Genomic DNA, 13,634 nt, shown 5'->3' with positions numbered 1-13,634 from the left:
CTTGTCTTCTTTGGCAGACTATTACCGCCCATTTACTTTATTCGAGGTTGAGGCCTCCGATGTAGTTATCATAGGTGTTGTTCCGGTTTGTCATCGCTCTACATCTGTGTTATTTGATCCTGGATCCACTTATTCATATATGTTAGCATATTCTCTTCTAGGTTTGACTTTCTATGTGATCATATGCCCGTTTCATGCATGTTTTTACTTTAGTAGAAGAGTATTTAGTAATGGATCGGGTGTACCGATCTTGTCTTATGTCTTTGGCAGGTTATGAGACGTGGGTGGACATGATTATCCTTGATATATAGACTTCGATATCATCTTGAGTATGGATTGACTATCTATGTATCGTGCTATTCTTGATTGTTATGCCAAGACGGTGACCTTAGATATGCATGGTAGGTCGCGGTTAGAATGGAAGTGTTCGAGTGGTTCCTATCCTAGTAAGGTTATTTCTTATATTCAGGTCCAGTGATTGATCAATATGGGTTATTTGGCGTATTTGGCATTTATTCGTGATACTGATGTTTAGCCGCATTCTATGGAGTCTATTACCATGGTTTGAGAGTTTATGGATATATTTCCTATTGATTTTCCAGGGGTTCCACCTAAAAAGGATATTGACTTTGCTATTGACCTCGAACCGGGCACCAAGCTCATTTTTATTTCTCCTTATCGTATGGGTTTAGCTGAATTAAAGGAGCTAAAAGAGTAGTTTTAGGATCTGTTGAGTAAGGGGTTTATTTGCCCTAGTGTTTCGCCTTGGGGTGCCCAGTGTTATTTATGAAGAAGAAGGACAAGTCCATGAGTATGTGCATTGACTATAGATAGTTGAACAAGGTGACTGTTAAGAATAAATACCCTCTTCCCCGTATTGATGATTTATTTGATCAACTCCAAGGAGCGGTCTTATTCTCTAAGATTGATTTGAGATTCGAGTATTATCAGTTGAGGATTCATACTTCAGATATTCCTAAGACAGGACCAGATATGGCCACTATGAGTTTCTCATTATGTTTTTCGGGCTGACTAATGCCCCAACGACATTTATGAGGTTAATGAATGGGGTGTTTCATCTGTATCTGGATTCATTTGTGATTGTATTCATAGATGATATCTTGGTTTACTCCAAGACTGAGGCAGATTATGTGCAACACTTGAGGATTGTGCTCTAGAGGCTTAGGGAAAAGAAGCTTTATTCTAAGTTCTCCAAGTGTGATTTTTGGTTGAGTTCGGTGGTGTTCTTAGGGCATGTGGTGTCAAGGAGGGCATTAGAGTCGATCTGGCTAAGATCGAGGCGGTCTGAGGATGGACTAGGCCAACTTCAGCTATAGAGATTCACAGTTTTATGAGTTTGGCAAGGTATTATCATCGTTTTGTTCAAGGCTTCTCTACGATAGCAGCTTCATTGACTAGGCTCACTCAAAAGAATATGGTATTTCATTGGTCGAAAGAGTGTGAGGAGAGCTTTCAAAAGCTCAAGGTATTATTGACTACCGTGCCTGTGTTGACCTTGCCTGAGGAGGGTGTTGACTTCACCATGTATTGTGATCTATCGGGAGTGGTCTTAGGTAGAGTGTCGATGTAAAAGGGGAAGTTGATTTCCTATGAATCGAGGTAGTTGAAAACTCATGAAAGGAACTATCCCACCCATGATTTAGAGTTGGCGGCGGTTATTTTTGTTTTAAAGTTATGACGACATTATTTGTATGGAGTTCATTATGAGATATTCATCGATCATCGGAGTCTGCAATAAATCTTCGTCCAGCGGGACTTGAATTTGAGGCAAAGGAAGTGGGTTAAGCTTCTAAAGGATTATGATTTGACTATTCTATATCACCCTAGGAAGGCCAACGTGGTGGTCGATGCATTGAGTAGGAAGACTTCTAGCATGGGAAGTTTTGAAGCTATTCGAGCTGAGGACCGACCCTTAGCTAAAGATGTTCAAGAGATTGCCCAATGGGTTAGTGAGATTGCATCTTTATGATGAGAGCCGAGTGCTTGCTTTTGTAAAGGCCCACTCTTCTTTGATGGATCAAAATCGAGAGAGGCAGTTTAAGGATGAGAAGTGTGCCTCATTCGAGACAAGGTGATGAGAGGTGAAGCTAAGGAAGTAGTGCTTAACTCTGAGGGTGTTTTGAAGATTGAGAGTCACATTTGTTTGCCTACGGTGGGTGGGTTCGTCAGATTGATAATTGAGGAGGCCCATTGCACTCGATATTCTATTCATCTGGGGATAACAAAGATGTACCATGACTTGAGTCAACACTCTTGGTGGTGTGGTATGAAAAAGGACATCGCGGAGATTGTGTCAAAGTGTTTGACATAGTAGAAGGTTAAGTGTGAGCACTAGAGGCTCGGGGGTGAGTTTCAGAGGATGCTCATTCCTACTTGGCAGTGAGAGATGATCACTATGGATTTTGTGGTAGGTTTTCCCACTACAGTAGGATGATATGATTTCATTTAGGTTATGGTCGACCAATTGATCAAAGCTGCTCATTTCATTCTGCTTAAGATTAATTTCACGGCGGAGAGGTTGGCTCAGCTCTATATTAATCAGATTGTTCGACTCCATGAAGTTCCTATTTCCATCATATTGGATCGGGGCTCATTGTTCATATCTCACTTTTTGGAGGCTGTGTAGCGTAGGTTGGGTACCCAATTGGATCTGAGTACCGCATTCCACCCTCAGACGGACGGACAGTCTAAGTGGACTATTTAGGTGCTTGAGGATATGCTACGGGCATGTGTGATTAATTTTGGTGCTCGGTGAGATTAGCACTTGCCCCTGGCGAAGTTCACTTACAACAATAGTTACCATTCCAGCATCTAGATGTCTCCTTTTGAGGCCTTGTATGGATGAAGATGTAGATCACCCATTGGGTGGTTTGATTTTATGGCGGTAGATAGCCTAGACACCGATTTGCTCTAAGATGCCATGGAGCCGGTTTGGTTGATTCAAGGTAGGTTGTTGACAGCTCAGAGTTGTCAGAAGAGCTATGCTGATAAACGGGTTCGACCTTTGGTATTCATGGTCGGTGATCAGGTATGGTTAAGGGTCTCGCCCTTGAAGGGTGTCATGAGGTTCGGAAAGAAAGGCAAGTTTAACCCTAGGTTTATTGGTCCTTTTGAGATCCTAGATTGAGTGGGGGAGGTGGCCTACAGGCTTGCCTTGCCACATAGTCTATCCTCTGTACATCCGGTATTTCATGTCATGATGCTATGGTGCTATATTCCAGATGAATCTCATGTGATTTCCCATGATTCGGTTGAGTTGAGCGCATATTTGACATATGAAGAGGAGCCTGTGGCTATTTTGGACAGACAAGTCAGGAAATTGAGGACTAAGGAGATAACTTCGGTGAATGTCCAGTGGCAGCATCGGCCCGTGGGGGAGGCTACTTGGGAGTTGGAGTCAGACACGCGAGCCCGTTACCCCTATCTTTTTTAGATTCTAGGTATGTCCCTTACTTTATATTTGAGGACAAACATGATTTTTAGTAATGGATGATGTAATGACCCTGAGGGTCATTTTCGATATTATTAATAAAATTACCATTTTCCCATTAGTTTCCCCGAGTCACTTTTGGTTGAGTCTGAAAGTTAGTGTTTGGAAATCTTGTGAAAAGTTAAGGTGTTGCTTGAGAAATGGGTTTTAAAGGCTTAAGTTGTCAAATTTTGAGTTTCTAAGTCATTTAGAGTTTCGGGTCTTGAAATGAAATTCTATCGATTCCATCAGTTTTGGAATGTGGAAATTAGTCCAGGAGAGTTTTTGAAAATCGGATTAAGAGTTAAAACGTGGAATTAAGGTTCGAAGTTCGAAATTGAGTTAAAGTTTTATCCAAGTTTGACTTTGGTCAACATTTGAGGTTCGGGTGCTCGGATTGGATTTCTGATGGTTCCAATGGTTTTGGGAGGTGATTCTAACGCTAGAAGTGGCTTCGTTATAATTTTTAGAGGTCCCTAGGGTATTTTGGATATTTCAAGTATCGAAACTAGTTTAGTTGCGACTTATCGAATTTCGGGTCAAAGAGATCTCAAATTTAAATTCTGATGGTTTAATTGAGTCCAGAATGTAGAATTTAGTAGGATTGTATATATGGTTTGTGCATTCGAGATTCTGAACAAATTTCGATGGTCTGATCAGAGGCTTGGGTTATGATTGAAACTCATTTTGCTAGTGTTGATGCAGGGTCCGCTTAAGTAGACCAGATTTGCTAAAACGAACCTTCGCTTAAGCGAGACCCATCACTTAAGTGAAAGGACTCACTTAGACGGGGTTCACAAAAGAGAACCTTCTCTAAAGCGAAGGTCCAGTCGATTAAGTGACATCTGAGAGGGTTTAGGCGAGATTTAAGGTGTTTTCACCATTAACATTTTCAAGCTCGGTTTAGGGGATTTCTTCAAGGTTTTTTCACGAAACAACTCTTGGATAATGTATTTCTAACACTTTCCTTCAATTTCCATTGAATATTTTTGAATTTTAACTTCAAATTTTGGATTTCAAATTGGAGATTTTGAGTTTTCTTGAACATGAACTTTTGAAGGAGAAATGGAGATTTTGAACTTATTTCAACCTCGTTTTTGAAATAGTTTTCACCATTAGATTCCTGATTACTTGAGGAACATTTTCATCAAAAAATAATCAGATTCTGAGTTCAACTTCTGATATGAGATTTTTGACTATTTTACCTTTTTCACCCGAATTGCTTGATTTTAATGTCAATAGTTTCAAAATATGATTGTGAATATATATTTGATTAAATTATAGTGATTTGGAGTATTTTCGGAGGGAAAAATCTTTGAGTTTGGGTTGTTCGTGATTTTTATCCAAGGCAAGTGGAATTCTAACCTTTGTTAAGTATGTTGAACCTTGTATTTTCCTACGTGATGGGATTAGGATGTGTTGGTTCATTAGATTGAGTTGAATTATATGACTTAAAGTGTGATAGAGGAATTCAGAGAGGGGTAATTGTCTAAATATTGTGAATTATGAGACATTGACTAATTGTGTGATTGTGGACTATATGATATCATACGTGAATATTTATTCTTGTTTCACTCGTTACTTGTGCATAGTCTTATCTGTGATGGCTGAGAAATAATATGAGTGAGATACTGGATATTGAGACAGAGGTTTCTATCGATCGAGGTGATTTGCCGAGGTCTCTTTAGGCGGCCGAAGTCTTTTCCGACGGATATTATGGTCGAGGTCTCTTCTGCAAGATATTGGCCGAGGTCTTTTCCGGCAGATGTTATAGCCGAGGTCTCTTCTAGCAGATACATGGTCTATGTGAGCCCTCCATGAATTCCATTCTGAGGTGATCAGTGGATGTGTATCGTAGGATTGATATTTATCACGATTATTTGACATTGCATTTGTATCTATTCCATCATGTTTTTGATTATGATTGAGATTTTCTTGTGTTTGCTTGAGTATGGTAGTGAGAATGTATATGTACTTTCTACTTGTGGGTTGTCTAGTATTCCGGTATAATTGTGATATAAACTGTATGGATTGGGTTGTTTGAGTGAAGTTGTGTAGTTGTGGAGGATTGTGGTTGGGATGTCAGGAGTACCTGTGTTCCGCATTACTTTACTTAAGGTTTAGTTTTTATTTTGCTGATTATGTTGTTGTTGGTGCTCATTCCTTGCTTCTACATCTATGTATGATTTGAGCCCGGCACCTCCTGCTCTTAGTACTTTTGTTGATTGGGCTGAGTTTCTGGACGCGTCAGAGGTAGCAACTTATTTTCTTCGGCAGACTCTTACCGCCCATTTAATTTATGCCTTGTAGATTTGTACATTTTTCATTTCTGTTGGAATAATGGCTTGTACATGTGACACCAAGTCTTGGGTGGTTTAAAATCTATTTTTCCACCTATCCTTATCTACATCATATTTGACTTTACATTTCCTCTATTATTTTCATTTATTTTGAAGTGTTTAGACTCTTAGGCTAACTCGACTTGGTGGGTTAGGCGAGTGCCATCACGCTCGATTTCGAATCGTGATAGTATGTAAAGCTTAAACCTCTTTCGCCATTAAGGCACGACCTAAAGTCACATGTTCCTAATATAAATGTCATATGAGATTACATGAAGAAGTATTCCTATTTTGCAAATCTTCCCATGTTGAAGGTCTAAACCTATAGATTTATAGTACTCTTTTTCTAGTTAGAGAAGTCATATATTTCACGTCACTGTATGTGTCTTCAGTTGAAACTCTTAAAAGTTACAGGGTACATGTGTATCATAAATTTAAAGGAAGCAGTTGGCCATTGATTATTCATATTTACATAGATCACATAGACATGATTCTTAAGCTAAAAGAAAATAATCGATTATTGTATCACGAGTTATATAATTCATGAGTTACTTATAACAAGCCTTTGCATACAAGTTGAGATTATAGCTTACTCTGCAGCGTGGGGTGGGCATTTATAGCTACTACGTTTGACGCTATTTTGTACATAGAATTCAGATAAAGTTTGTTGAAATTTTCCGTTGTGGATTCACCTGACTTATACAGGTCTGTGGGCAGACCATACAGGAGCTCGGGAAGCGTACCTTGATAGTCCTCATTACCTAGACTATGAGATTTCACACGTGATCGTGACAATAGGCTATATATGTCATACAGGGTTCAGAGATCGCATATAGTAGGCCATCATTTGAATCCTTGACAGCTAGTTTTACAAAGAGCCACAAAGTTATATAACGAAGTAAAGATATCACTTAGGCAAATTATAGGAATCTTATATATATAAATGAATAAGCCATGTAACACTAGATGAGGACCCTTGAGATTGATCACAGTTCCAGTGTTGGATTATGTCTCCTGCATACGTATGCTCAAATTTGCTTATCTTGATATTTGATTCATTTGAGCAGTCTTACATGTCTACTTCACTACTTGTTATTCAGTCTGCTTTACATACCAGTATATGTTTTATATGTACTGACGTCCCTATTTTTTTGGCGCTGCATTTTCATTGATGCAAGCTCTGTTACTCAGGATATCATACATTTTCAGTAGACCAGAGACTTCTAGTTTAGCAGTGGTATGCTCCACCTCTATCGGGAGCTATCAGATATCTAGAGCCTATATTTTGCTATGTATGTATATATGTTAGAATGGGTATGTCGGGTCCCTGTCTCAACCAATTATAAAATTCTCAGATGCACTCTTTAGAGGCTTCTTAGACTTAATTTTGTTTAAGTTGTAAGTAGCCCAATGGGCCCTTTTGTTATCTATGCTTAGTGTGTGCTTCCGTTGTTTATGAGTCTACATCTTTAATATGAGTTAATACATATATTAGTAGGTGCTCGAATAAGTCCTCGATGTCCGCCTCTCTAATTGGGGGCGTGACATAGACAAGAGGATTATTTATTTGGAGTAAAATTTAAGAATTATGGTATTTAACTTTGATAGTCGGTAAGAGACATTAGTTCACTATTTGGTATTTATGGTATACCGAATTATCCACTCTGCAGCTTGTTCCTATTCTTTTCAACTTAGATTGCAATGGACTTTCAATTTTCAATTTTTTTTCTCACTTTAAAACCAAAAACTATATTTTTAAAAAAAATTCACAATGAAACAACAAACATCCCCCTCAATATGATAATGCATCAAAGTTGTCTTTCCAGTTAAACTTTTGTGTTGGATTTATTTTTATATACACAATATACATGAATGAAAAGTAAAATAGCAGGCTGCGTCCTATTAAAGGTAGCAAAAACTATTTGACTTATATGTCTATAAGAACAAACAATTTGTGTTTAATTTGGTTATGAATATAAATTGGAGTTTTTTTTAATTTTTTTTAATTTTTATTTTTTGTGAGTAATTTGAAATGCAAACGTCTTTTTATTATTTTTCAAATTCTTAAAAAATAAAAAATTCAACTTTAAGTTAAATTCCGAATTTTTATGATCAAATGTATTATATGAAGTTTAACTCCAAACAAATTAAAAAAAAAATTCGTAGCCAAATTACTCATATGCTTTCCCTTTCTGGATGTTTGATTTTGGAGAACCACTACAAGTGTTGATATTAAAACCACTACAACAACTAAGTTAATCTATTGTGAGTTCCATTTTATTAGAGTTATGCTTAATTAGGGTAAATTTTAAATTACTGCATCGAAATTTATCGTATCTCATCAAAAGTTAAAGTTTGATATTTGACGTCTATTTTTAGTTACTGGTTGTTGAATTATCAAATCGAACATCGGACGCCCACCCCTAGTTATTTTGATTATTTGAGACTAAAGAAGTGATATATAACCTAAGCCTCATTTGTTTGCACTTAATGAAGATATGAATATGAATCATTCAGACTGTAATTCATTAAGTGTATTCGTTTTTCTTTAAATTCTATCACTTATTGGCTCTTAAGAGATCTGATTAAACTTTGTATGTTTTACCAGAGTTCAAACCATGCTCTTTGAACTCATTCATGTAGATTTTTTTTTTTTGGTCAACCATTAATGTAGCATCTCATATTGCTTGAATATACACCTTGTTTATAGTTTTGATACATTCAATAATTATCAACTATATATATTATATGTTTTAGATTTTATTAGTTTAGTGATTTTATTATGTTATATTAATATAATATTTAAATATTATATTGTGTGGAACTATATTGGTTATGTTATTGTTGTTGTATTATTTAAATTTAGTATTTAATAATTTTCAATTCAACATATTCAGATATTAAGAAAACAGAATCATTTAATGTTTAAATTATTGCCGCTACCAATTACTACTGTCAGTTGCTACCACACGATCTATCACATCCATCATTATAATTACATCTACTACCACCATCACCGTCACCACCTCCACCACCACCTCACCATCACTATCAGCCACTACCACCATTACGATCAATCTCTACTATCAACCACCTTCACCATTATAACTAGCACCGTCGCTAATTATCACCAACACATCGTTAACCATCACATATTCTTTAGTCACCACCACCACTTCAAATCATATCCACCATCACTAGCGAACATAAATATTTTTTCTCAAATACTAATTTTATTTATTAATTTATATTCTTCTAATATTTACTTATTATTTTATTTCAATTGCATATTTATTATGTTTATAAATAAATAATTCATGCACATTCAAGTGTTGAAAAATAAAAAGTCTTAATCATTCAATATTTAGATTTAGAGACAACATCTTAATCATTCAGATGTTCTTTCAGATTCAAACGTATTAATCTTAATGAAAACAATTGAGGCTTTCGTCTCTTTTCTTCTTCCTTATAGTTCCAAGTTCTGGTAATAAAATTTTTTGTTTACCAAAAAAATAACTCTTATCAAATATGCAAGGAATCAGAAGCAAAAAGAAGTTATATGTCATTGTTGTTTATTTGTTTAAATAGAAAGTGTTTATACTATTTATTTTCTTATATTGTTATTATATATTTCATACATTCAATCTCTCTTCCTCCCAAAAATAAATAAATTAATAGAATAAGAATTAAATTGTCCCATTTCTAATTGTTCAATGGCAAAATTAACCAATTAACCCTTGTTTTGAAATCGTTAGTAGGGAGAATATATAAAGCTATTTGGCTAGATAAAAGACATTTTTGAGTCACAAAATATAACGACAAGGGGTATTTTTGTGCCACAAATGTAATGTGGATACAGTTGACCTATTCGAAATATTTTAGATGAATACTTAGAGCCCGTTTGAATAGGCTTAAAAAAGTAACTTTTATGTATGAAGTGCTTTTAGAACTTTGAAGTGCTAAAAGTTATTTTTATAAATAAGCAGTTGAGTGTTTGGATAAAAGTGTTTATGTTGAAAATAAGTGTTTGAATTTTAGGGTTAAAAGAATAAAAAGGGTAGTTTGAGAATTTAGTTAAAATATAAGGAATATAAAAGTAATTTCCATAGTCAAACAAAATGGCTTTAAGCACTTAGAAAAAAAAGTTAGAAATCCCAACTTTTCATTTTTGACTGACTTTAAAAACTTTATGGCTTAAAGTTAGTATTAAGCAAACACATCCAAAAGCTAAAAAAGGCTTATAAGTTGGTCAACAGGCTCTTAGTGGATGTTTATATTGACTTATTTTAAGTGACTTTTGATTTTTAAGCTCTTTTTTAGCTTTGATAGTGTTTGGGTAACAAAAAAAATAATACTTTTAAGCACTTCTTTTAGGCAGAAAAAATAGAAAAAAAAATCAAAAGTCAACACCCAACTTGTAAATTTTAAGGAGTCGCTTGGTGTGAGGTATAATGCATAATAATTTTAGGATAAAATGCATGATTATTCTATTCTGCTTTTGATTGGAGGTATTAAGTAATTCTTGAATTATTTATTCCACCATTTATACCTTAGTAATGAGATAAGTTATCTCATATACATGATGAGATAACTTATTCTGAAATAAGTAATTTCGAGATAACTTGTTCCCAACCTAACAACACCTTAGCTTTTAATTTATAAGTCACTGAAAAAAAATCCATCCAAACACCCCCTTAATCCCTTTCCTCAATCAATGAATGCATAATTTAATTTAGAAGTTTTGTATTAAAAAAATTTAATTTATCTTTAAAAAAATCATACTTTTTTTATAATTAAAACCAAATGAAATTATTTAAAAAAAATAATAATTTGTTCTAAGATTTGGTTCGATTTTCCATTAAATGAAGAGAAATGAAAAAGGAGGGGATACATACGTCTTAGAGAAGTTCTGAGGGCATAACTGGAAATTGAAAAGTTCTCACATTTATATAGTACGATATATAGTTATCAGCATCCAAGCAAACCCTCCTTCTGTCTTTCATTTTTTCCCCCTTTCTCTGCGGCTAGGGTTTTAGCTCAGTCTTCTTCTCACAAGGTTAGTTCCTCTATACCGCCCCCCCCCCCTAATCTTCATAATCTCTGTAATGGGTGTCCAATTTTATGCTTTTCTTGTTTTCTCTTTCTTTGTTTGTACATGTCTCTGATGAATTCTGTGTGTTAGTGTATGCTTTTTGTTTGGATAATATTATTGAATGTTGGGTTTGTGTTTGAATTGTTGATGGGGTTTCGATGAATTGATGGCATTGATTGGATTTGGTTTGTGTTTCATGGATCTTTTAATCTGTTGAAAAAAAGTTGGTATCTTTATGGTGGAACTTTGATAGTATGATACAATGAGGATTTTTCTTTCCATTAGATGACACAGAATGGTGGAAGTTTGACTTTTGAAGAATGGAGCTACTAATTTTAAGGTGGATTTTAGACATGATTTTGTGTGTTTTTAAATGAAATTTACATACTTTGGAACTATATGACATGAAAGGGGATAACTGACTAATTTCTTAATGACCCTTTTTCACTTGATTTTATAAGCTTCCTAACTATTTAGCTAGTTCTGTTTCGTGTTATTTTAGTTTGCAGGGAGACTTAGTGCCCGTTTGGATTGGCTTATTTTTGGTGCTTTTAAGCCAAAATAGATTTTAAGCAGTTTTGAAGTGTTCGTGTAATGTTAAAAAGTGCTTATAAGCACTTGTTTTTAAGCCAAAATAACAAAAATAAGTCAAAAGCCATAAGTTAGAAATTCTAACTTATGGCTTTTGGCTTATAAGTCATAAGCCAAAAGCCAATCTAAACAGACTCTTTACTCCTTTTGTTATCTGCTTTTTTGATTACTTAAGAAAATTGGTTTTCTTCAAAATATTGATGTGTTTTTCTTAGTCTTATCTTTGTTAAGTTGGTATCTGCTGTTAGCTCTGACATTTATGTGTGCTTGTGTTTTAAGCTTCTATATAGAGGGATTTGTTTTTTTAGCTTGTGAATTTTCTGGATGTGGTTTAGTGTAGTTTTATGGTCATGGAGGTTGTTACAGATATATCATGCCTGTAAAATGGAATGTAATAATTCTGTGAGTTTCTTGTAACTTGTTTATTGAGAAATATTGACTTTTGGTGTTTTTTCTATGACAGATGAATGTAGAAAAGTTGCAAAAGATGGCCGGTTCGGTCAGAACCGGTGGAAAGGGTACCATGAGAAGGTCTGTTTAGTTTTCTGTAGTTTCTTTGACTGTTATGACATGGAAAGAGTTTGTGTTAATGTATTGAGAAAGAATGTGTGTGTTTGTTGCTAACTTGTAAGATTTCAGTTTCTTGAGAACCCGTTTGGCCATGATTATTCACTTTTCCCCAGATGAGTTACTTGTACTATTTCAAAAATCAGTAGTTGGTTATAAAATTTCCAGTTCCAACTTGGAGGTCAATTTCAAGTTTGAAAAAGTGCTCCAAACCTGTTTTCCAACTCCATCTTCATAAATTCCAAAAAAGTACTTTATTTTCTCCTTTTGCAAAAAGTATAACCAAACAAAACTCCATCTTCAACTCCAATTTCACAATTTACAAATAAAATAAAAAAATATATATTTGGATGCCTACTTAAGTTTGTAATGACTAACAAGTGTTTGTCCAAGGGTCAAAACTTGAGTGAGGCATGGAGAGAAAGGGGACACAAGAAGTGTATTGATAAGTGGTATCTTATTTTTCTCAATCGTGTTTGCTGAATGAATGCTTCTTCTGCAGAAAGAAGAAGGCTGTACACAAGACAACTACAACTGATGACAAAAGACTACAGAGCACCTTGAAAAGAATAGGTGTCAATGCTATTCCTGCTATTGAAGAAGTCAACATTTTCAAGGAGGATGTTGTTATCCAATTCATTAATCCCAAAGGTAGAAAATATAATCTATATTTCACCTAGTTTTTCTCATCTGTCGTTTTATTGCCTTTAATAACCTTTTGTTTTGGATTCTGTTCAGTTCAAGCATCAATTGCTGCAAACACATGGGTTGTTAGTGGTACCCCCCAGACAAAGAGTACGTGTTCACTATTTCCTCATGCCTTGCTGTAATTGCTAGCTGGTACCTTCTGAATGCAACATCAACATAAGCTTATAACTATGTCACGAACAAATTTTACTTTTGAGACTAGCATTTTCTCTGTTGGAGACCCAACAAATGAGTCCTTGATTGTCAGTGATTTGAGCTTCCTTACAGTTTTAACTCCTTTTTGATTATGTCTTTGGGCATGTGCATAAAGTTTCTAAGCTTAATATTTATTTCCTCTTGCAGAATTGCAGGATATTCTTCCTCAGATTATTCACCAGCTGGGTATGTGTCATTTTTTAGGCCTACACTTGAGTAAGGGGAAAAGCTTGAAGAATTGAATATGTGTTTTGACTGTTGAAAAATACAATTTTCAGGTCCTGATAATTTGGAGAATTTGAAGAAGTTGGCGGAGCAGTTTCAGAAGCAGGCACCTGGTGCTGCAGATGCGGCTGCAGGTGCTGTTGCAGCACAGGAAGATGATGATGATGTACCAGAACTTGTGGCTGGTGAAACTTTTGAAGCTGCTGCTGAGGAGGGCCACACTTCCTGAAGTTTTTGTTGAATTCCCCTACTTTCCAATGTTCTGAAATCAGATTTTACCTTAGCTTTTGAGTGTTCTATTTCATGTCTATTGTGACATCTCAAAAGAATTCTGAAATGCTTTTAATAGTAAGCTACTTTGCCCTTCAAAGCATAATCTTCTATTTTACCATGCTGTTCTTCTATGTCATAGTATTTGTTATTCTAT

General features: G+C 35.2%; 2 protein-coding genes across 2 annotated transcripts; both read left to right on the top strand.

Moving 5' to 3' along the window:
• Positions 1–2,941: 2,941 nt before the first annotated feature.
• LOC129892937 (uncharacterized) lies at positions 2,942–3,454 on the top strand. Its single transcript, XM_055968444.1, has 2 exons — positions 2,942–3,101; positions 3,243–3,454. The coding sequence occupies exons 1-2, from the start codon at positions 2,942–2,944 to the stop codon at positions 3,452–3,454; spliced, it is 372 nt and encodes a 123-aa protein (XP_055824419.1).
• Positions 3,455–10,778: 7,324 nt separating this feature from the next.
• Positions 10,779–13,577, top strand: LOC129891319 (nascent polypeptide-associated complex subunit beta-like). The gene is made up of 6 exons (XM_055966632.1): positions 10,779–10,885; positions 11,976–12,043; positions 12,582–12,730; positions 12,818–12,874; positions 13,130–13,168; positions 13,261–13,577. Exons 2-6 carry the CDS (start codon positions 11,976–11,978, stop codon positions 13,434–13,436), a joined length of 489 nt encoding a protein of 162 aa, XP_055822607.1. The 5' UTR covers positions 10,779–10,885; the 3' UTR covers positions 13,437–13,577.
• The last annotated feature ends 57 nt before the right edge of the window (positions 13,578–13,634 follow it).

The sequence above is a fragment of the Solanum dulcamara genome, chromosome 6 (genome assembly GCF_947179165.1).
Source record: "Solanum dulcamara chromosome 6, daSolDulc1.2, whole genome shotgun sequence".
NCBI classification, from domain to species: domain Eukaryota; kingdom Viridiplantae; phylum Streptophyta; class Magnoliopsida; order Solanales; family Solanaceae; genus Solanum; species Solanum dulcamara.
This window is presented reverse-complemented; position numbering and strand designations above follow the sequence as displayed.